We start from the raw sequence: 24,642 nt of genomic DNA on the forward strand, positions 1-24,642 counted from the left end.
GGGAGGGAAGCAAGGAGAAAGTAGAGAGAGAGAGAGAGAGAGAGGTTGGTTGAAAAAAGATAAAGGTAGGATGGAGGAAGAGAAAGAGGGAGGCAGAGGACAGGGAGTTACCAAGGGAAGTTGAAAGAGGAGAGACAGAAAGAGAGATGCGAGACAGAAAGCTGTAGCAGTGGAGGGAGGGAGAGAGGGAGGGATCAGCTGATTTCAGTGGAGATGAGAATCTCCCTCTGCCACATGGGCTTTTCTCCTCCCTCTTTTTTTCCCTTTTTTTTCTTCTCACGTCTCCCTCGCTCGCCTTTTATTTTCATTCTATTTCCTGTGGCAGCTCTCGTAACGGCCACTTTATCTGTGTGTGTGTGTAGAGTTTGTGCATGTGGCTGAATATGCACACACTGACGTATGTGCACTTGCATTATTTACAAAAAAAAGCTGTTCCTCACAAGGTGAAACACTCTCAGGTTAAATGATGGGGTTAGGGGAGATCCTCAAGAAATGAATGGAAGCCACCGCAACGTCCTGCAAGTTAGTGCACGTTCTTTGTGTTCTGATTAGTGGAAGTCATTGTGACAAAGAACAAATGTTCCTTTGGAAGACACCAGCGATAATTTATCAGAACAGACACAGAGAGAGGGAGGTTGGCGGCGTAAAGGGGTGTGGAGGGAGAGGAGGTATGAACTGGTAGGGGACTTTGTGTTTGTTTGCACACAGCATATAATTACTTGGCTGCTTCCTTACATGGACTGAATCATAGTTGACACACACACACACACACACACATGGTGTGCACAGTGTGTCAATGAGCATGTGAATCATTTGGCATCACAGCGCAGCATTTGACTGCATATGAGGGTGTGTGAATGTGAAAAATTTGGCCGCACCTGTGCGAGTGACTCAACAAATCTATGGTCAGATCTGTTCAAAACACTCCATTCAGACTGTTTTGTGAAAATCAAGACATTCAGGTAGCAGCTTCTCATTTATAGCCGGCACTAAGGTTAAAATGTCCAACAGCGATGGCGGTATATAATTTCAGCTCTTATTATTCATCATTGATTCCATTGGTAACTAAAAGTTCCCACAGTGGGGCTGGAGCCTATCCCAGCTACAGCCTGGACAAGTCGCCAGCTTATCACCCGACACATAGAGACACACAACCATTCACTCTCACATTCACACCTATGGCCAATTTTAAGTCTGAGTCTAAACTAAAACTTGTCGGGCCAAAATTAAACTTGACTGTTATCTGGTAAAAGCACTCTCTGCAGCTGGTGTCTGAACTCAGCCAAAGATTATTCTTAAACTCTCCACCACCAACTTCACTGTTTTGGTTCATTCACACCTCTCTCATCAACCTTTCTTCAGTAGGCAGACGTTTTCGGCAAAAGAAAAAAACATCTCATATATCCACTGTGTGTTTCCTGTCTAGCACCCGTCCAGCACAGTGAAGCATTTAGTATGTATAAATATAATGCAATGCATATATTTGTATAGAACAGAATTCTAAGGACAGTAAATATTGGGTATTAAATGACCTGAGACGAGACAAGACAGTCCAGAATCTGGAAACTGGTCAAATTGTAAAATATCAGGACTAATAAATAAGAAATAAACGAGAATAAGACAGGAAATATTGTGCACTCATTTATTTAAAAATAGTTACCAATACAACTGTAACAATATGTTATGAAATGACTTTAGGCCATATAATCCAGCCCTTCTATTTACTCTTCACCAGCACCTACCTGTACACCTTCCTGAGTTTGCACACATCACTGTCTGTCGCCAGCTCCATGCCTTTGCACAGGCCAATTAAACCACTAGACTGGTCAGCTGCCCAATACACACACTCACGCACACACACACACACACACACACAAATACAACCTGAACATGAGTCCTCTGGTTTCCTGTCCAAATGTGGGCACGGTGCTGGCTTCACGGGTCTTGAATGTACTTCCTGGCAAACAGAAATGTGTTTCAGCTGCCAGTAGCTGTTGCCAGTGCTGGCTATATAGGACACACTCTTCAATGGTAGTTATGAAATAGTGATTGGCTAAAATAACCGGAATAGCGGTGAAGATGCAATATGTCGTTCCACATAAAAGTTTTATTTTGTTTTTTTTTAAATAGAAAGAACATCTGCTTTTATAACCTCAACAACGTGTGTGTGTGTGTTATCCCAAAGGGGTAATTAGTCCTCTAATTAATATGCACATACTTACGCAACCTTTCAGCTACTGAGAATTTAGTGCTAGGCTCAGTGATGCTTTATATTAAATATGTAAAAATGCTTAAAGGCCTGCACTGTTTCAAGTAGCTCAAATTGATATATTTTACTATTTACCCCAAGTTTTGTTGTGCTATGTGATTATTTTTGTTATGAATTAATGATGTGTTCTCATTTTACCTTATGCTGCCATTGTGGCCAGTGGTTAAATAAGAAATAAATGCATGTTTGCATTAGCCTTAGGCTCTCTACACATAGTCAGCAGAATAATTTTTTTTTGTAACTGAATGAGTCATTGCTTTGGAGAGAGTGGACACTGCAATCGCTGTGGCAGCACTTTGATTTTGTGTCTCGTCACTGCACCCAAAACTCTGCCTGTTTTAGCTTTGACTTTGTTTTTTTCGATGACCTTCGAGTGTGCAGCCGATGAAGTGACAGCTGTCTGTGATGTAACCTGACAGCAGTCCATGATAGATGAAAAAGGGTTTGTACCAACCGATAATGTAATAATTAAGGAGAGTGTGTGCTGCATAGTACGTGCCCTTGATGAATGAATATGACGTCTATGCCATCCCCTATATCTATTTTTGATGAGCAAACTGCATAAAAACTCAAGAAAACATTTTATTTCCAAGAAATGCAGTCCTATTTATGTATTATTACATTATCGGCTGCAGTTATTACATTTCAAAGGCGTTTTTTTAATGCTGTGCCAATAACGTAATAACCAGCCAATAACGTAATAACTTATTACATTATTGGCAAAATGTTATAACCTTATTGGCTCAAAAACTTTATTACATTATTGCCAAGTTATTACATTATTGGCTTTATTACATTTAAAATTGCCAAAATTATTACGTTATTGGACGTTATTACATTATTGGTTGCTACAAGGTTTCTCGCAACCAAGTCCTCCTCCTTCTTTACTAGACACACTCCACTTTGACTTTTCATTTGTGAAAAAGATTCACCTGGAACTACAATGGTAGTCTAGTATTAATGATGTGTTCTGACTTTACCTTATGCTGCCATTGTGTCCAGAGGTTAAATAAGAAATAAATGCATGTTTGCATTAGCCTTAGACTCTCTACACATAGCCAGCAGGAGAATTTTTCTTGTAACTGGATGAGTTATTGCTTTGGAGAGAGTGGACACTGCAATCGCTGTGGCAGCACTTTGATTTTGTGTCCCGTCACTGCACTCCAAATTCTGCCTGTTTTAGCTTTGTCTTTGTTTTTTTGGATGACCTTCGAGTGTGCAGCAGATGAAGCGACAGCTGTCTGTGATGTAACCTGAGAGCAGTCCATGATAGATGAAAAAAGGTTTCTGGCAACCAAGACACACTCCACTTTGACTTTTCATTTGTGAAAAAGATTCATCTGAATCTACAATGGTAGTCAAATAAATTCTCAAGTCAGCACAATATATTAAAAATGATGAACTCACCGACTGTAAAATTAAGTTAATAAAAGTTAGTTTAATTCTATAAAAATCAGTATATAGACTGAGACTGGCCCAATCCTCTAAGTCAGCTCCTGCGAGACTTTGTTCAGTGATTGAGAGGGAAGAGCTTTTTAACACCAGATAAGAACGCAAGGTGAGCTTGATTTATTCGGTCCTCCAAGGGATGTGTCCACTTTTTTTTATTTTTTTTTAGCTGTTTATGTGTCTGGCAAAGAGGCCTCATGGCTTGAGGATCCATTGTTAGTGCCAGCATCTTCTGCCAAGGCGACTTTTATGGCTGGTTCTGTTCCATCAATGATGCAGGAAATACGTGTTATGAAAAATGATTACTGGCAGTGTTTTGGAGCAAGAAAGTGCATTTTTTAACCTGTCTGCCTGACTGTAGTCTATGGACAGCATTTTCATTGCCTATGGAGGAATATTGGTTTATTTATTATCTGGGAGACATGATTAAATTCGTGCACTCCTTGCTGTTCATTGCCTCTGATATTGATGATATACACATTTCAACCCATTCTGTTGCATTCATTATAAGTTGCTGTGTCAACTATATGGATATGTATCGTCTCTCCTCTCTCTGCAACATCCTTCTTCTTTTCTTTTCTACAAATTCGTTCTCTTCCCTCACCTCTATCTCTCTCTGTGTTTTAACACCCCAATCCCCCCTCCCTTGTTCTGTAATTTACTGTGCTATTGGGTGAGTGTCAGTGAAGATGAATTGGCTCTGGTCTATGTATTAACATCAGGTCTGGCCAGGCACGTTTAGCACTACAACTACTAGTTCCTGCACAGAGCAAGTGACTACAGGGATCTATCCATCTTAACACACACACACACACCCACACACACACTCAGGGACAGAAGATTGTATGTCTATGGTTCCATCCGAGAGTGGTTTGGTGTCTGTGTTCCCATATATCAGTGTTTTCTATCATCCGTAATTCAGTCTCATATTGACCAGACAGTTTTATGGCCCTTTGGTCAATCTGGTCAATGAGGATTGCTCCATCTGAAATCAATCATGTTTTAATTCAAGTCTCGAAGCACTGTTTTCCAGACAGGCTTCATTGAATAGAGTATTGTATTTCTATTGCTTTTGCCCTTTGTTCTGGTATTCTTGTTTTCCTCCTTAGATTAAAATCACTTCTAAAAATGTTATTGCATTAAATGTCTTGTAATTAAATTGGACTATTTATAAGAACATTTTCTAGCCCATCACAGTAAATAGCTTCACTCAGTAATTCCAATGGACTGCTTTAAAATCCAAATGAAATGGAAAAAGACTTCTTGATGAACTGAAGTCACAAATCAGTTCTGTTCCATTTATTTTTATTTCTGCATTTCCTATTAAATCAAACTCTCTTTGATTTTATATCTTGTAGCAGATGTAGCTTACACTTAAAATTGATTACTATCTGACTTTCCATGCTGACAAATCTTTATTAAAGTTGGGGGACTCACAAGAGATGGGTCATCTCATGCTTTCTGTTAAAAATATTTTTTCAGGTATATTATTGGGCCTTAAAGGTACATTTTAGCTTCATATATATCCTTCATATATATCCAGCAGTTAATGAATATATGTACGATGACTTTTATGTACATTATTAATACTAACTATTTCATCTCTCTTCATATCTCCCCATCAGCAAACACTTGAGCACTCTAAAATTGTATCTAGTTGCCAAACTAAGTGATCCCATATAGTCCAAACTTGGCTTGTGATGCAGTTAGAGAAGGGTACCAAAACCATGATATTAAACTCCCGGAGCTAAATTGTAGACCGTAGTATCGATAAGCTTGACATTATCAGTTCTGCTGTTAGTATTGGAGACACTGAGACATTTGTCTATGGTGCATCTTTTTTCCAGCACAGAGATCTAGAGAGCCTGTGATGTGTGAGAGGTGGGGCCAGCTCTTTGTGGTTCTCTCTTTGTGACAACAGCAGAGAGAAATAAACACTTTAAAGTTTCGTTACACTTCACTTCACTGCCGCAAGTGCGACACATCTCTTGCAAAGGTGGAAACACAATCAATCTTTCATTTCTCATTGCCCCCTTCATCTCAGGTATGTTGTGTGTGCTAGCAGCTTCACTAAATTATACAAACATGGGTAGTAACCATTAGCCAGCTGATTGGTGACCCCAAAAAACATTGGTCAGCAGCTGCCCTACATCCTAGTTTTACATCCTAATGCTGCTTAACATGAATGTAGTGTTTTGCCCATTAAAAAACAGCAATTAACATGTGTGGATGACCATAAACATGCTCAGCTGAGGTCCTGACCTGCAGTGCTTTAAGATACTCATTGTGTGCAGCCAGCCTTGTCTGTTGTATTTCCCTGTAACACGCTATCTGTCACTGCCGCATAAATTAAGTGGTGCATACGACGGATTATAAAGCATTTTAGGCGCACACAGTCACTCTAACACACACATTTACACAAAGTTTATCCCCTTGGAGAGTCTCATTAATTTGGCCAAGTTGATTTGTTCTGAAAGGCACTGAATTCATCACAGCCAGACAGATGGTAGAGAGGGATTTCCTAGAGGGGAGGAAGAGAGAGCGAGAGAGTGAGAGAGAGAGAGGGTGGCATGGGTCAGATAGGAGGAGCAAGAGTGAGGGAGGGAAAACCAGAGGAAAGTGTAAGGTAGAGAAGGGGTTGACGGAAAGAGACAACAACAAAAGGTGAAAGGTATAAAATGAAAGAGACAGGGAGAGAGATGAGCAACAAGAGATCAAAAGAAGAATCGAGTGAAAAAGGGAGAGAGGGATAATTGAGATATAAATAGGGGAGAGGTGAGCAAGCACCACCTGTCATTTTAGAGAGAGACAGAAACAGAAGAGGACAGACAGAAGTCGAAGGAGAAAACATTGAAATAAATGAACAGAAAGAAAATGGAGGAGAGAGGTGAAGATATCAATTTCTTTGTATATTTCCATGTATTTTCTTTCCTTCACCTTCAAAAAATAGTCTAACAATTTTGGAAATATTGTTATTTGTCACCTTCAAAAAATAGTCTAACAATTTTGGAAATATTGTTATTTGCTTCTTTTTTTTAGAGTGAAATGAAAGATTAATAAGAATGTTGGTCATGTTGTGCATTAGTATGTAGAGTGAAGCCAGGGGGAAATAGCAATCCTGGCTATTTCCATGAAATAATGCACTTTGCGCCTTTTAAGCTCCTTAAACGAGTATTGCATGGATGTGTAATCTGGCAGTTGTTTGTCTGCAAATTCACGATATCAATTTTATGAAGTCGACAAATACAGTTATAATTAACTCACTGCGCCTTGGTTGTTTAACAAAAATGTAAAAATGTATTACTAGCAGTAAATTTCACTCACGTTCTATTTTTTGCATGAACAAAAATCTGAACCAAAACCACAATTTGTCACCTCATCATAGCTGGAGATACTGCACTGAAGTATTGGGAAGAAATCCATACATCCATCTGTAACCGAGGCTGAAACTTATCCCAGCTGACTTTGGACGAGAATCATTTGTGTAGGGTTACACCCTGGACAAGTTGCACATAGAGACAAACATGCTAAGGCTCCAGCCGAGGTTCAAAAATTCACATACCTATGTTCTGCCATAATTAAACTGGATTAATGAGGTAATGAAAGAGGGGTGATTGCACTCAGAAACACACACACACAAACACCACGTTGATCTCCTTTCACATTATAAAAGATTGAGTAGGTAATTGAATTTCACACCAAATTAATGCCTCAAAATGTTGCCACTTTAATTTCTTTTTTATGTGTGACGAAATCGCCTTGTTCTGAGCGTAAACTGCCATGTAAACATTCAGCGCAGGAGAAAGAGCATTGCGCTTTTGCATTCACTTTTTATTCACTATCACACACACACACACACAGAAACATGTTTCTCCCTGTCTCTCCACTATGAATGATTTAGTGAGCGTGCCTCCAACGGGCCTGCTTAAGAAGCCTGTGAAACTAGGTTAACTTAAGGTAGGCTCTGCTGACTTAGAAGGTCCACGCACACATATACCCAATGTCAACAAAATTTATTTTCATTTTTAAAAAAAACAGGCCATCTATTTAACACTCTATCACTTCTGGTTTGACACCTTTGAACAGCTAAGAGAGTGTGACAGGATCCTCTGTCCATCTTTTTAGCTGTGTCAGTGGATTTCACAATAACAGAAACCTATCAACACAGATCTGTAAACACATCACTAAGTATGATTCTCATTTCTATGTTTATAATCTAGTGTTTGCTCCTCAGGGAATGCAGTACCTGCTTATCAGAATATTAAGCACAAATAGGCAGCCTTATTCGGTTTGTTAGTCTTTGTGTGAGTGCATGTCCTCTATGTGTAATTCAAAGCTAGTTAGTCCGAGCCCACGCATGCCACTGTTTTCCTTCTTTTAATTGAAAAATATCATGTGGCACTGCCCGTGCGTGTGCTTCCGTCTGCATCCTCCACGTTCAAAAAAGTTGCGCATGAGAAAGTGAGAGACAGAGAGAGAGAGAGAGAGAGAGAGAGAGAGAGAGAGACAGAGAGACAGAGAGAGAGAGAGATTATTGTGAGAGAGGAGGATGATGAGGGAGGGAGGTTGAGTCATCATCCTTTTCGTCCAATCCCAGTACTCTGCCTGTTGCTTTGGTAACGTGATGTCAGTGCAGCCTCTGGCGACTCCTCTGAGGTTGGGGAGCTTCAACACAGAGGTGTGTGTGTGTGTGTGTGGTCTTGTGCATCTCTTTTGAAGTTGTCACAAAAAAAAAAAAACAACCATAACCAAGCTGAAAAGTTTAAGGTCAGAGGTCAGATTCAAAATGATTACCAGTTGTAAAAAGTTAAAGCCAGCAGAACGTGCTAACTTGTGTGCGCAGACGTAGGTGCATCCATCTTGGTTTGTGTGTCTTTGTGTGTGTGTCAATACATGCGAGTCTTTAAAGTTTAAATGGTTCACTGGGTGCACATTTGAATGATTTTCTGTATGGGTGTGTGTGCGTCAGTTGCCTGTGCATGCGTGGAAGACTGTGTGGCTGTGTGTGTTTGCTGGTGAGCATTCAGACGTCAAGGATTTCTCTTCAAACCGATCATTATAATCAACTGTTGCTGAACTTTTTTCTTTTTTTTTCTCTCTGTGGAGTCAACTAGAATTTGCCATAACTCCTTTCATTGGCTGGATCAGTGTTTGTTGCCTGGCAACATCAGTTTATTGAACACTCTCCATCAGAAAGTCATGGGATGTGCTCAGGCTTTGTTGAGTACAGCACTGCAGCGTTTAGGAAACACAAACAGTCATTTTGGTATCTGAGTTGAAAGGTTAGTCTGTTCTGTGTTTGCGGGGCGACTTTCTTATTTTGTCAGGGTCTACGAAAAGTATGTTGGATGTGGGATAGTAGATTAGTCAGAAAAAGGACGACACTGTTAAAAAAATATAGATACAGTATGGAGCTTTTTGAGTTACAGTGAACGATTAGCAAATACTGAAAAAGTAAAAGAAAGAAATACCTAATTTGATGGAAATCTAAATTGTCAAATGTATCTATTTGTGCTGGACTTATTTATTATTACAGGGTAATAATGAGAGGATAGTAGCGGGACAGTTATTGTATTTTAAACTGACCATTAAACATAAAAAAAAGACAATTTCCTCTCAAAATTTCAAAATAAAATAAATTAAAGGGAGTAGCATGTTTTGCAATGTAGTGAATCATCATGTATCTGTGCACCCTGGGCAGTTTATTTCACTGAGACCAATGCTTTGCCACTCTACTGTATATGTGTTTTGGATCTGGACTGTTAATTAAAGATTTAAAAGAGTGATTCACAAATCACACTAGACGCACTTGGGATTTAAACTGGCAGACTTTTTTTTAATTTGACAAATGCTACATATACTGTTGAGTCTACTTATTAGCCAAAACCAATTTCAAGGGATGCAGTAGGAACACTGCTGACACAGTGTAATATCATCTTCCTGCACTAATTCATCAACAGCAAATCACAGCAATAGAATAATATACTTGAAACAGAATTATATCCTTTAAATCACAACTGAAATTCTGTCCTCAGCATTATTGCTATGTTTGCATTTCTTATCCATGTGCTGTTCTTCACAGTATTGAGCTTTAATGCTGTTAAGTCGTGTTTCGTTTTGCGCATGATGATTAAGTCCAATTGAAGGACGATGCAGATTACAATGCGAGGCGTATAGATGACAGATGTCGACACATTAATAGTGAGGTTAAGATTAGAATGTGGGAGGTTTTAGTTTCACAAGGTCAAACAGTCGCACATTAAAGAGGATGGAAAGAAAGACAGAGAAGATAGAGGTGGGAGAAATGCAGAGGAAAAAGCACGTTCTGAACTGCCTCTTACTCTATTCCATCACACCGAAGAATGTCTGACATTTGTCCATAAAAACTGTAATTATGTGTTTGTGAGGGAGATAGAGATAAAAGAGAACACAAGTGACATTTCAAAGTGAGAAAGCTATAATCTGTGTGCATGTGGTATGATTGTGTCTTTGTCTATGTGTGCACAGTAATGAAAGAGACATGATAAGTCTTCGACATTCGTTCAGATAAACAGTAATCTTGTTGTCCACAGTTGGTGCAAATACAAAATACAGTTTGAAGATTTCAACCTAGGCACATTATACCTAAACTTTAGATTTTCTGAATCAGTTACCTTTTCTAATAGCGAACACGCATAACTAGACTTTTGAATGCGTAACTAGGAAAATCCACACCTAAACAAAGCAAGAGTAACAGTAAGTAAGAGCAAGAGTAGGTAACAAACTAAGAAAATGCTTCTTCTAGATCGTTTTGTGCAGGCATTTAACAGTTAACAACGTTTGAATAATTTTCAAATGACAAAACCTTGCTGTACAGTATTGTGTCTTGTTCCCTCTAGAGGAGAATAAAATCTCCAGCTGAAATACAGCAAGTTTTGATGAGTTCTCTGAGGTATTCTGAGTAATCATGAATCAACAGAAGCAGTAAAAACATTGTTATCTCTTCCACATAAGCTTGGCTAAAACTGAAGTGTTTATTTTTCTGACTTTTCGGTACTTTCTACTCTTCATCTTTAAAACAGCCTGTATCAGTTTTAATACGTTTGAGGGGAAGTATCTATTCCATTTATCATTTATTTATTTTTATTTTTTGCATTATTGCATGCCTTGACAGCAAAGACCGGTGCATATAATGCATGACAGACGCAGCTTCAGTAAGCTTTACATAGAAACCAAGAGAACACTTTTACACTTGAATTGAGTCAAGAAGTTAAATCACTACTTCTACTGGAGTTCATGTGGACTAGAAATGTACTCCAGTGTCTATCAGTACACTGTGACATCATGGTTGGGTGTTATCAGTGAAGCTGGGTGTGGTCAAAACCTTAAAACCTTGTCATTTGGTGAGTACAGTCTTATTATTATTATATATAGGAATGATGTCCAAAGCTACAAAGGTAATCATCTTTAACTGTCTTTCAAAAGTAGGTGTTAATTTTAAATTAAGAGCCAGTGCTCACACATTCTTAAAAGCATACACACACTATCCCTAACTCCTTGGTTTCCTCTCTACGCCTCCCACCTCCACTTCTCTTGTTGTCTCTATAGTCTGATGCACACAGCCATTTGATCTTGCTCACTCTATTACTGATAGCTGCGGTTGGTCGAAATGAAAAGGGTTTCCACCTCATAACATTATTATAAAATCAATTCATCCTCTTTCATCCCCCTTTCGTCTTGTCCTTTTCCTGTCCTCCCACTCGTCCCTCTTCATCCTTCCATCATTGTCTCTCCACCTGGACCACCTGACTCCATTACATCAATTAATCTGTTCCTTTGATTACAATGTCTGTGCTCTGTTGATGACCTTTATCGTTGTGTGTGTGTGTGTGTGTGTGTGTGTGTGTGTGTGTGTGTGTGTGTGTCCTTTCTGCAGCCCATGTGCTTTCTGTTTTTTGGTCAGTGTGTGTGTGTGTGCATGTGTTCATGTGTGTGTGCCCTTCATTCCTTTGGTCTTGCACTCTCCTCTGCTCTCACTTATTCCCTCACTCAAGCAGAGTGCTGTCCAGTGTGTGTGTGTGTGTGTGTGTGTGTGTGTGTGTGTGTGTGTGTGTGTGTGCGCGTGTGTCTGTGTGTGAAAAAGAAATAAGAAAAGAATGAAATGACCTCCTCACTAGTGACCTTATTTTCAGTGTCCCCTCTGTGCCCAGAGACTTTGTGCCAGTTTAATTTATTGACTCTGTTTTTGTGTGTATGTGTGTGTATGTGTGTGTGTGTGTCTATATATTTAGCCTCGACTCCAGGGTCTTGCTAAGGGAACCATCAACACCGGCTCTCCTCCCTGGTCATTTAGCACATAATGACCTCCTGTGCCATCTGAGCACAACATACACACAGAGTCAAGCACATTAAATGATGTCAAAAATGTGCGAACACACGCAGGCATTTATAGAAGTGCACAGTCACCTCATCATAGATAGATAGATAGATAGATAGATAGATAGATAGATAGATCTCCTTCTTCTTCTTCCTCCACCATCCTTCCCCCATCTTCTCTTTCTTCACACTCTGTCAAACACTTGACACTCCCACTGCTCCATTTAGCAAAAGGTCGCTTTTTCTTTTTCTTCTTGTCTCTCTGTTCAGTTATTGTAAGCTTACTGGCAGGAATATGCAGCCCCAGGTTCCTAAAAAGTATGATTAATAGCTGCATGTATTCTGTTATCTGGTTTTCTCCAGCCGTTAGTGCTACAGTCTTATATCCCACAGCATCTTAGGAAAGGGTGGTTGGTTTAAGCTGCCTTGTTGTAACCATAGAAATGTTGCTTTAGTTGTTATAAGTGGATATTGTTGGAAAAACATATAAAATACTTTGGCAGTGAATGTTTAGCAGTCACATAGTATAAACATTTTGCATGTTTAAACATTCACAGTTTCTCTTCATTAATTTCATGAACACCCACTATGACTAAGACTGCATCACGACTGATCGTAGCTTCACTGGACTAATATACAATGTCATCAAAGCAGTAAAGGTTCTGTTATGTCTTTGTCTCTGTCTGTGTCAATTAGTTTTTTCCCATGTCTTCCTTCCCCTCTATGTTTGTTTCTGTCGTCCTGTAGTCTGTTTACCCTTGTTCCAGTCCCCCTTTTACTTTCTTGTATTTTCTTTCTTCCCCTCGTTCACAGTTCACATCCCTTCCGTCTCTCATCCCTCTATCTCGTTAGTATAATAACCAATTAACTCCGGCTCTTGGTTGCTTCAGTTTTTTTTATTTATTTCCTCATTAATTCATTTCCTGTTGAAAGCGCACTCCACTGTGATTGGCAGCTCACGCTAATTGCAACTCAGACTGTGAGTGTGCAAGATACGGCACACACACACACACACACACACATTCAAGCTCAATTGAAAGTGTGCACACACACACTTTCAAGGTCATACATATTCACGTGTATACACTTGTACGGAAACTGAACACACACAGTAATTCTTGCTGGCAGTGCACACACATTGTAGATAAAAAAAAACTTCTATTACCACATGCACACAGATACAGCAAGAGAGGGATCAGTGTGATGGTTTTAATTAGATTTGGTCTCTAACTCAGAGAGGGAAAGGAGGGAGATTACTGCTGCCCTCCATAATGGCCTTCCAACACTTTATCTGAGATTATAGTGGAGGGAGATGACTTCAAGGTCCCTAAGAGTATTGAGGAGAAGAGAGGTTGTTTAAATACCTGCACAAAAACTTGAACTCCAAGTCAAGTGAGCTTTTTCTTCAGGTACTGATTCTGCTTCCTTACATGTGATATTTTCTTCTTTATGGGTGACAAAATGGCAGATCACATATGAAACTGTGTTGCTGGAATTTCTACAAAAGCAACACAGTTCTCTGGTTGTCCGTACGCATTAGTAGATTTGAACACTTTTTTTGCACAGTCGTCGTGGTGCCGTATGAGCTGTTTGACCAGATAAACAAATCCCCAATCAGCTAAACAAACTTTTCTGTTTACATGACTGATTACAGGCTGATTACAGCCACGATTCTGCATCACGACTAATTTCCAAGAGATTGGACGGAAGCCATGACACATAGACCCACGAACCAAACACGCATGCAGACACTCACAGACTGAGACACACACTCCCTAAAACAAAACATGTTAGGGCCTTCTCCTAATAACGTCCGGACTGATCCCCATGAATACATACAGCTCATGGTTTATTCTTACCCTCACAGATCCATAATTCATCAGCTAATAGCATTTAGAAGCATAATTGAGTTGTGTTGAACTTACACATCTAACCACATCTATCTGCCTTTAGCCAACAAAAAGGTCTACAGTCTTTTCTCCTCCCAGCCAGACCTAAAAATGACCAACCCATAAAGTAATCTCCCTCATAATAAAACCTTTTTGCGACCTGACTCAACTTAAATAATTATTCTACTGTGTGTATTTATCACCATACATGCTGACGCGCATGTGTGTGGTGCCTCCTCTGGTGCCTATATGAGGGGATGTGGGTGTGTGTACAGGGATGTATGTTTATATGTGTTTTGTGGATTGTGTGCACCGTAGTGGCTTTCCCTGTGTGGCTGTATAAAGTACACTGGGAGGAAAACGCTGAGTCTTTGATGGTAATATGAAGTGTCATATCTTCCCTCGCAGTTTGTGTGTGCATATTCGGTGTGTGTGTGTGTGTGTGTGGGCGGGCATATCAGTATGTGTGCTGAGAACTTATGCAATTACAGTTCCTTTATGCAGACTAAAATGCTGATGGACGTACAGCCCTAAGCTGACACAAGCAATCACTCGGCTGCCGCATGTGTGTGTGTGTGTATGCGTGCGTGTGAAACATACACAAACACACACTAATTCTTGCACACATACGCGTGCACAGACACACACTCTCTAAGAATAGTCCGTTCACACAGCGGTATTGAGGCTCAGAAGGCCAGTTAATGTTAAAGGATTTTCATAAATTGAGTTCTGAAGGCAGAGATGATCTGTACAGTAGGTCCTCTACTACTCCAAGCCTGAGAGTCCAGAGAGAGATACAGTCTCTCACCCTGGGACATTAATCGGATCATTAACATTCTTTTCTTCTAAACTGCTGGAATTAAAGTTTCCCTCTCCGTTTATGGTCTGCTACTGCTGATACAACCATTACTTCTAAAGGAATCCATACTTAAACTGACCATATTATCACAGCAGTGGTGTCTACGACAACCCATCCTGCGCTGGCTCCCAGTATATTTTGAGGTTTAGTCATTTTAGATTTTTGGTTCTTTTTCTGATGTACAAGGCTCTTAATGGTTTAGGACCAGCCAACATTACCAATTCATTGTCGTTTCATAATGCTTCAGGGCCTCTTCAAGTCTCAGCTATTATGGAATTCCCTGCACAAGGCTGCACGACAGTTGAAAATAGATTTATTCAACATGTCTATAACTGTCTCATTTCTTTTTTGTTTTATTCTTATTTTATATGTTTATGGTACCTACTTTTAACTTGCACATATTCTACTGTCCTTCACATATTTGTTATTGCTATTTGATGCCTGTCTTATTTGTTACTGATTTGATTGTGAAGTTTTATCACACATCTCTTTATGTCACTAAAGCTACACTCACAGTATGAAAGATGCTATATAAAGTCATTGATTCATGGTAACATATATATGTTATACTCCTACTGGTATTACTACTACTACATCAAAACTATTGGCAAAGTACTTGCTCACAGTACTGCTGTACAGTTTTCATATCAGACAGGAGTGAAGGACTGTATCACATGATTTTCATCATCAGAATTTTGACCTTGTAAATAGAGGTTTGACCAATAAAACATGAAAAACTAAAAAACTAGGTCCACTTATTATTATTAAGATATTCAAATTGTATCATATGGACAGCTGCTGCGCTCGCACGTTAACAGATTCACCTCTATGACAAACGCCATCCACTGATAAATGCTGTGTGATTTGGTTTTGATTTGGAGTTCTTCAAATTAAAAAAAGAAGAACAGACCGTGGAGTCACAGGTGGTGCTCATTGTTTTCTGTCTGCTGTTGTTGCCATGGCATTTTCTGCATGTGCCAATAATGTCTGCAATGGAGAGAGAGGCGCTTTGGGTTTCAAAGCCAAAGCATTGGTCTAGCAGAGGTGTTTCCCTTCCACTTTTCATATACTGCATCCTCACTCACCTTCCTCCTCTCTACTTCCCTTCTCTTCCAGTGTATCCATTGAACTACATCCTTTTTAAGTTAAGGTTTATTTTACTGTGCTTTGTTCACCTCCCTCTCTCTTTCTCTGTTTCTCTGCAGCCATCGGTGTCCAGGTGACTTTGGACATGATGGAGTCCAGATTCTGGGCCATTGCAGCACAGGTAAGTACATACAATCTCAAAACAAATAATCACTATAACCATTCTTCCAAATTTCTGTGAATTCCACCAAAAGTCCATTAACAAAGTTCAGAGACAGACCTTTCACTGAATGAATCCTTTTATATTTTAGATCTAAGGGACGAAGAGAAAAGAATTTTGACAGTGACAAAAGAATAAATAAAGAAAAAAAACTCTTTTATAAGTTGACTTCCAGCTAAGGGATAACTTTTTGCTGTCAAAACTTTGAGTCGCCATGTGGAAAAAAAAACAACAACAACAAAAAAAAACTGATGAATGTCAGGTCCCACTGTGGACTGCTTGAGAATTAAACCCTGTGATTATTGCATTATTATTTTCCATGTTAGAGTTATATTATTTTATTGTGTTTTTTAATGTCCCCTATAAAACAAGTTAATTGCAGCGCCATACTGGCACTAATGAGAAACGTGTGATGTATTTATGGTTAAGGCAGTTATACTGAACAATGCTTGTGGAATACTAATTACACAATCATGCTGTTCTTCAGTTACTGTAGAATAATACTATCCTCCTCCTCCACCATCCCGGATAATGACTCCTATTCAATCTCCTGAATTGATCAGTCTAATATTGTTAACATCTGTGCACCCATACCCATCCATTTTCTCTCAGTCATTCATTTCTTACCAGACTGCTCTCATACAGCAACCTTAAGTAGTTTATTTTTCATTCCGGATGAAAGAATCACGTCTTTTCTCCTTCTTTTTACTTGTCAGGTTGTAGGTTTGATTTTTCACCATTGTCAAAGGCTGTCTTCCTGATTTGACTTTAAAATGTCACATTTACATTGTAGGCATTAACCAAAGAGCAAATTCTTCTGATTGATTAAGCCACTGTTCGATATCTTGCTCAATATAAGACATAGCTAACTGATGAATACACACCTGTCTGTGTCAGGGGTTTAACCTGTGGCCATAATTCTGTGTTCAGGTATATCCCGTTAAACCACCGGGCTGTTCAGAGACCATTTATTACTGTCTGACAAGGAGTCAAGGATTATTATAGGTTCTTTTTATGCTCCATTAGTTGATAATTACAGCATTTAAACTTTGTCTAATTCAAAGCTTAATGCAGTGTTTTCCTTATCACTGCACTCACTGTTAGAGGCTTAAAATATTATTTTGAAAGTCATTAGAATTGTTTTTCGGATGATGTTTTTCGTGTGCCTCTCAGAGAATGTTATCAGCGCTGCCTTCAGTAGAGGCTTGTAACGTCCTTTGGGTTCTTCAAGAAAACATTTTCTTCAACAAAAACTTGCTTAATTTAGCGTAACACCTTTTGCTGTAGCAGGTGTTTGATAGCTTGGCTGTTCCCCTCCTCTGCTCCCGTGGCCGTAAATGACAGCAGTTAAAAGAGCATTAAGGCTGCTGGCTAGCCATTAAATGATTGATAGCTACCACAGCTAGGCTCAGCAGACCCCAGGTGTGTTTTTTTTTGTGTGTGTGTGTTTTTGTGCAGGTGTGACGAAGAGAGTAGTGTATATGTGCATGTGTCTGTTAATGTGAATGTGTGTCACGTTGACAGAGGCCATATGCATGACCATCTGTGCACAAGGGTGCTGTTATGTCCATATTCATCAACCAAGAACTCATTAGTATCATTTGTAGTAGCCTTGTTATCCACTAGATTTATGCTGTATAGAAAGTCATTTCGACTCTCTCTTCTCCTGACTAAATTCTCAATTTTCTCTCCGCTTCCCCCCCCTTTATTGCGCTCAACGCTTTCTGTCCTCCCCTCCCTTTCTCATCTCCTATACCTCCTCCTTCTTCCCTCATTTCCTCACCTCAACCCTCCCTCTCCTCCTCGGATAGCTTACATAATCATCTTATCTTCCTGTCATGGACTCACTGTCAAGCATCTTTATTTATAGGGTTGTGGTGTTTGTGTGTGTCTTGCTGGGTACGTTTATGTGTATCCACCCATGTATGTGTGCATGTGTGTTTGCATGTGAAATCCTCTCCGTGACCCATTTTAAAGTGTTCAGCTCCCTCCTGGGGTGAAAATACTGTACCTACTGTAAATCCTAATTGAAATACCTACATGCGGGTGCAGTGCAGTAACCAGTCACATGGCAGCTTCAACCTTCTGCTCAAAAAGACTTCTTGCCAAAGAAAGTGGCATGTTGGCCCAGTTGGTGAAAAACACATGCAGTGCAGTGTCTCTGGATCTACATATATGTTGCCTGTGCAGTAAAGGTGTCATTATATCTCATTTTATTGAAGTCCTTGTGTTTATACAGTAGTAATGATTAATGCATGCATTAAAAAGTACTCACAATTAACTAAAGGAAAATTGAAATGGCTAACACCGTCAATTTAGCCTTATCTTTATGTGTTTTAGAGAAAGTTTAATTGCAAGGAACTCCTTCACATCTTAAGGGCAGAGTTACATAAGTGAGGGGAAACCCTGTCTGACCTTATTGCTACAGTACAAGGTTGACTGCCTTAAAATAAGATGTTATTAGTACATGAATTATGGATTAGTGAGGGTAGGAATGAAGTATGAACTCCCATCTAATAAGAAGCAGTCAGGATGTAAATGGAAAGATGTTCTGACATAAATGTACACCACACTCTACTTTGTCTACTGTCTCAGTGTGTGTGTCTGTCTGTGTATGTGTGTGTCTACATCCATGAGAAAGGGACAAAAGCTGTAAATACTATACACCGACACCTTATGTTCCCACCTTAAAAGATACATCACATTTAAATATATAGTGTGAATGTGAAGCACTGTAAGGAACCACACGTCTCTCCATTGCTGCTATATTTTGTTTGACAGTGTGTGGAGACGCACTGAGGTGACGGTAACGAGAATCAAAAGATGATAGATTTTTTGCCGTCCACATCTTGGCACGCTCTTTATCTCATGAACAAAACTCAGCTGTTTTTTTCCTTCCTCTATAATGCCATATTTGTTACTTGCATATTGTTTGTGATAGCACTGCACTGCAACCTCTGAAATATGAAACATAAGTGTAATTAGTGCACTCGCAGAAACAGAAATTGGTTTGCAAACAGGAATATTTTTCATGCTTTCATAATTCCCTATGTTCTGTCTGACAGAAATGGAGCAGGAATGTGATTTATAAAAATCAGGCATTATAGCACAGCTAAGCAGAGTATAGAATAGTGTATAATGCTGTAGTGAGTTGCTCACGTTGAATTCAAAAGTGTAGACAAGCTGTCGCGGTGAGAAACTCTTTGATTGAGGTTTCAGGGAATGAGAGTGATAATTGATGCTCTCACCATCACCTTGCCTCCTCCTGGAGCTCCCAGACGAAACACATTTACCAACACAGGATCTGCGAGAGCTTCCCAGATTTAGAAAGCTGTCTCTGATGTCAGGGGTAAAAAGGCGGGATGAGACATAGAATTGTTGCTTATAGGTAGATATATTCTCAAACAACGAGAGGGTCCAAGGCAATTAGCCGTGATGAACAAATTTGGCAGTTTTGATGTTAATTCATTAGAAGTGGGATTGCGGATGGTGAAGATAGTTGATCAGTCCATCTGCTGTTTCTCTAGAGCAACCATCAGGGTAAAATCCTTTTTGTAGTCATGAAATATTGCAGTGTAACAGAAGATTTTCCCTGAAATTTACAATGCATAACCTTTTACACTTGAGACACTTCATTAGACCAAGCTAGCAGTCTTACAGACAAATAATAATACCTTTTGCAAGTAAATTTGCTGAGCAAATCAATGTTCCAAACAAAATAAACATTTTTTTTATTTCAAGGACCCCAGGCCTTTTATTTCTAGTACCAAGAATCAGGATAAAATTTACATTTTGGGCCCAATTTCTGGCCAAACAGGATAGAGGAATAAAAACTCCAATAAACATTGTGACCTGTGGGTTTAAGTAGTGAGTCTTAAAGATCTAGTGTGAAAGATTTAGAGAGCTCTATTTACACAATATGGCCTAAATGGAATATATAATATATAAACATATAACTATATTTTCATTAGTATATAATCACCTGTTTTCATTACCTTAAAACCTTTTATGTCTAAAGACGCCACAGGTCCTCTTACACAGAGTCCGCATGTTGAACTATTATGTTTCTACAGTAGCCCAAATGGACAAACCAAACACTGCCTCTAGATAGAGACTTTTGCATATTTCATGTGTTTTGCCACTGTAGCTTTTCCTTCATGCCAGGATGTAGAGGCGAAGGGGGTGCAATCAGCAACTGCACCACTAGATGCCACTACATCCTACACACTGGTCCTTTAGGACTACACCTATATTGGCATAATTAGCAGAAACAGATGACATAGGGATTTCCTGGAAATTGTGTCAATCAAGCCAACAGCATGCGGTGAAGAATCGTCATTCTTGCCAGTCCACTCACTGGATTGTAGTTTATTTCAGAGGGGATGGGAAGCGGAGAGAAAGACTGACATTTTGCTGTAATAGGATTGAAAAGGATGATAGATAGTCTCATTCACACTTCGACACGCTCTATATAGCCTGACCATGAATCCAAAGACATATTGTCCACAGACACGAATCCACACATACTGTAAGACATGAGATGCAGCCATAAAGTCAGGAGGAGAGCAGTTGACATTTTGACTCATGACCCTTTCACTGATGAAGGAAACTGTCAGCAGTACTGAGAACTTTTATCCACCTGCAAAGGCTCGTATGAAGTAAATAAATCCTAAGATTATGGAAGAAGCACCAAACGCCTAAATGCATGTTGATTTAAAATGTTGATTTGTTATCAGGCCTGCTTGAAAACCTAAAAAAACCTTCACTAACAAGGACCACGCCCGTACAGATGGAGTTTGAACATGTTTATTACGAGTGACGTTCGGGAAGCGTGGGTGGTATGCTGTGGGAGGGTTTAGGGAAAGAGAGGGTTAGAGGGTTTGAGGGATGAAGGGATGGGGGTCGGAGGATGAGGGATGTTAGGGCGAGGGATGAAGGGAGGGAGGAAGGGGTGAGGGGAGGAAAGGTGAGGGGGATGAGGGATGAAGGGAAGGAGGGATGAGGCGGGACCACTGGCAGAGTGGTCCTGAGGTTGACCGGAGGTATCCTGGGAGGAACCTGGGGGGATGGAGACACTGAGTGGGGGAACCGTCTCTCTCTCTCGCGACTCTAGGATTAGAGCCCCTGGTTCCTGTGTAGGAATGGAGATGAGAAAAGGGGAGACAAAGCAAGAAAGAGGGTATGGGGGGGTGGGATGTGACAGCGGCGTCAAAGAAGGAGTGGAAGGAAGAGGGAGTGCTTAAGTACGTGGAGAACGGAAATTGAACGAGTACGAGGCGTGGCCCTTATCCCCGAACCCGGTTTATAAAAACCCCATTGAAACTTGCTCTGAGAAGATGTATAGCTTTGTCACCATTAAACCTACAGCAAGAGAGTGAGACAGTTTAGTCAGTGCATTGACTTACACATCATTAACTGAAGTAATGTTTATCTCTCTTTCTTCATGCTATCTTTTCATGTCCTCTCAGCCAAATGACACAGACGTAAGTATGCGTCATTTCCTTTTCGCACAGACCCAAATTTAACATCTTCAGCACCTGCTGAGCTCTGTGAAGTCGGCTTCACACTCACGTTTAAAACAGATTACACACAGAAAAACGCAAGGCATGAAACATGCACAAACTTGCAATCAGAGCAGCACATCGCAGGTAGACACACACAAATTAACACCTTCGCACCGCCAACAAGTTTTTTAGGTTTTTTTTTACACGTACACATGGACTTGTCTACACTGACACATGTTTAAGCCTAACACCTTCACAGATAAAAACACAGACAGAGCATGTGTTCAAGTCATCTCCTCACACACACACAAACATGTCCTCCTCTAAACACACACACTTGACAGATAATAACACATATCACACATCCAATCATCTGTATTTGCTGTGTTTTCCTTCCTCTTGCTTGTCAATGGTGAAACACATTACAAACCTTTTACTTTCTCTCTCTGTCTGTCCTCTAGTGCTCTAATGTAGATGGGGTGTGTCCTCTTCGGTGTGACAACTTTGTGAGTATCTCATGAGGATCTTACTTTTTGAAAAGTGAAAAGTAAATTCTCACGCTTGTATGATTTCATGACATAACTGTATAATTTCTTAGTATTCAAGCGCCAGAGAGTTCAAAAGTGGGGCCACAAAAGTAAAAAATTGTGGTTTTCCTTTTGAGACGTTTCATCACTCATGGTTGAATCATAGGAATTATTGTGCTTGTTATCTTTGTCGGTGGTAATTGACACAGATTTGTACTTACTTATGTAAGTAATTGCTGTCTCTGTCTCTCATCTCAGGATATTGACTGTTACGTGATTGACAATAATGGCTTTGTCCTAATTTCTAAACAGCGCAATGATGTAAGTTCACACACACACACACACACACACACACACACACACACACACACACACACCGACAGAAAGAAATTTGCTTTCTAGACTTTCTAGTCTAGAGCTATTACCCTTGTCGATTCATTCATTACCTAACAAGAAATTATTGTGTGCCTGTTATTTAAAAATAGATTTATAGCTCTCACAATCACTCTCATTCTGTGAACCACTGTTAACCAACAGTGCAGACATCCTGTCTTTGGCCAGGACACTGTGTTCAACCGACACATGGCTTCATGGCTTAAAAGGCATTTAAGTTTACACCCACTTCCTGCTATCAGAAGAAACCCATGTTCACATTAAATAAGTTTAACTCACATTAAATTCACCTCGGGGGAACCCCCCTTGAAAAGGGTGATATGATTCATCAGCCAGTTCATTCATTTAGTCTTGATCTGAAGGTTACTGCAGAATATTTGATTCATGTAAAGTGACAGTTTATTAACTACTAAACTACCAATGAATGAACAAATGCAACTGTGAAGAACCGAAAGGTTGTAATGCATGATTATTTCTTCAATTTTACAAGTCCTGAGTTCCACTTAATGGAGACCAGATATGTTCTCTGAAATGGGGATGTGAGATTAGCGTAGGCTCAATCAGGGCAAACTAATTATAAACTAAACTGGCTTATATTATAGGAATTGACTCTCAATTCATGCTTCATAAGTTCTTGCAGGCGTGATGTAAATTCAGAAATTGTCATTGAACTTTCCACTAGCGACACCTCCAGTCCCTCTAAGGTCATGGGACAGCAGAGGTTCCTGAGGAACGCTTTATCAGTTCTCTGAACAGGTCTAAAATTCCTCATCATCACATCATAATCATCTTTATCACGTATAATTAGGGCAACAACAACAGCATAAATTATAAATTAAATTCTATTTTCCATTGACTTAAATAAGCTTTCTTGGTTGTTAATGTTTAGAATGACCTTTTATAAACATTTGTATGTTTTTTTTTTTACCTAACAGCAGTGACAAGATGGAATATTTTCACAAATTAACATTTTTTTAAATTTCAGCCTTTCCCCACAGTTACTATCAACAATAATTGTGTGCAGTAAAATGAGTCAGTGCTCATGTATCACAGCAACTGTCTTAGCAGCACAGCACTACAGAGGACAAGAGACAACAATTCCCAGCTTACAATTATACAACACAACCAAACATGAGCAGCAAAGAAACGATGCACTCTGTATATTTGCTGTTTAACAGTGATAGTGAGTTTTTGTGCTATTGTCTCTTTTTATTGAGTTGTTTAAACATCCACATACAGTTCTGGAGTAACAAACAGCACTGAACCAAACTGATAAAGTTCTGAGTTCCAAGGATAAATCAGAAGAGATATGATGTGTTAATAAGTAAGGTTTATAGGTGTACCTGTGTGCATGTGCTGGATGCACTATAACAACATCATATATGATAAGATACTACACAGAATACGTAACATAGTCAATGCATAATTAATCATACAGGTCACACTGAGGTGAAAGTGAAAAGGAATAAACTGGGCTTTGATTTTCCCTCTGGCAGTTTATCATGATATGAATGTAACATGTTTAACCACACAGATCGTTTGACACTTTCATTTTGCTCTTTTCTGATAGGCCGGAAGATTCTATGGCGAGATTGATGGATCAGTGATGACCACACTAATCAGAATGGGCATGTTCAAAAGGTAATGTCTGGTTGTCGTTGCCTGACTGGTTGACAGGACAATGTGCATGTAAACTCGGTGCCCCCACGTTGCAATTTCAAGCGCCATATTATGCATCCCGGTGTCTCAAGCTCATAACGCCATGCATTTATATCTGGCTCATGAATTTGATTACACATGCTGTGTCACAAACAGAGGTGGTTGCTATTGAGTCTTGTCTTATCCAGGAGGTCGGCTTGCAAAGGTGTTCTGTTTACTTTTTGATTCTTATACACCTAAGCCAAGCATTAGTATGCAATAGAAACCCATAGCCTAGAGGGCATGCTTTACTGTCATTACAGAGACTTAAAAGCTTTGTTCTTATTGCTATTGCGAGTGTCTTTCCTGCGTTGTACTCTCTACGTGCAGAGTCTAACTAATTTGCCCGTTGGTGGTATAGATATCCCTGCTTTTCCTCTTTGCTCCCCTTTG

The 24,642-nt window shown here is 39.6% G+C and overlaps 1 protein-coding gene across 1 annotated transcript in view; it reads left to right on the plus strand.

Moving 5' to 3' along the window:
• cacna2d4a (calcium channel, voltage-dependent, alpha 2/delta subunit 4a) overlaps positions 1 to 24,642 on the plus strand; it is an 86,441-nt gene that overhangs the window by 56,533 nt on the left and 5,266 nt on the right. Inside the window, exons 29-33 of the mRNA XM_027272152.1 lie at positions 16,027 to 16,088; positions 21,596 to 21,610; positions 22,093 to 22,137; positions 22,417 to 22,479; positions 24,122 to 24,192. Coding sequence (XP_027127953.1) covers positions 16,027 to 16,088; positions 21,596 to 21,610; positions 22,093 to 22,137; positions 22,417 to 22,479; positions 24,122 to 24,192 — 256 coding nt within the window. The remainder of the gene's footprint in view (positions 1 to 16,026; positions 16,089 to 21,595; positions 21,611 to 22,092; positions 22,138 to 22,416; positions 22,480 to 24,121; positions 24,193 to 24,642) is intronic.

Source organism: Larimichthys crocea, chromosome XX, assembly GCF_000972845.2.
Source record: "Larimichthys crocea isolate SSNF chromosome XX, L_crocea_2.0, whole genome shotgun sequence".
In the NCBI taxonomy this organism is placed as follows: domain Eukaryota; kingdom Metazoa; phylum Chordata; class Actinopteri; family Sciaenidae; genus Larimichthys; species Larimichthys crocea.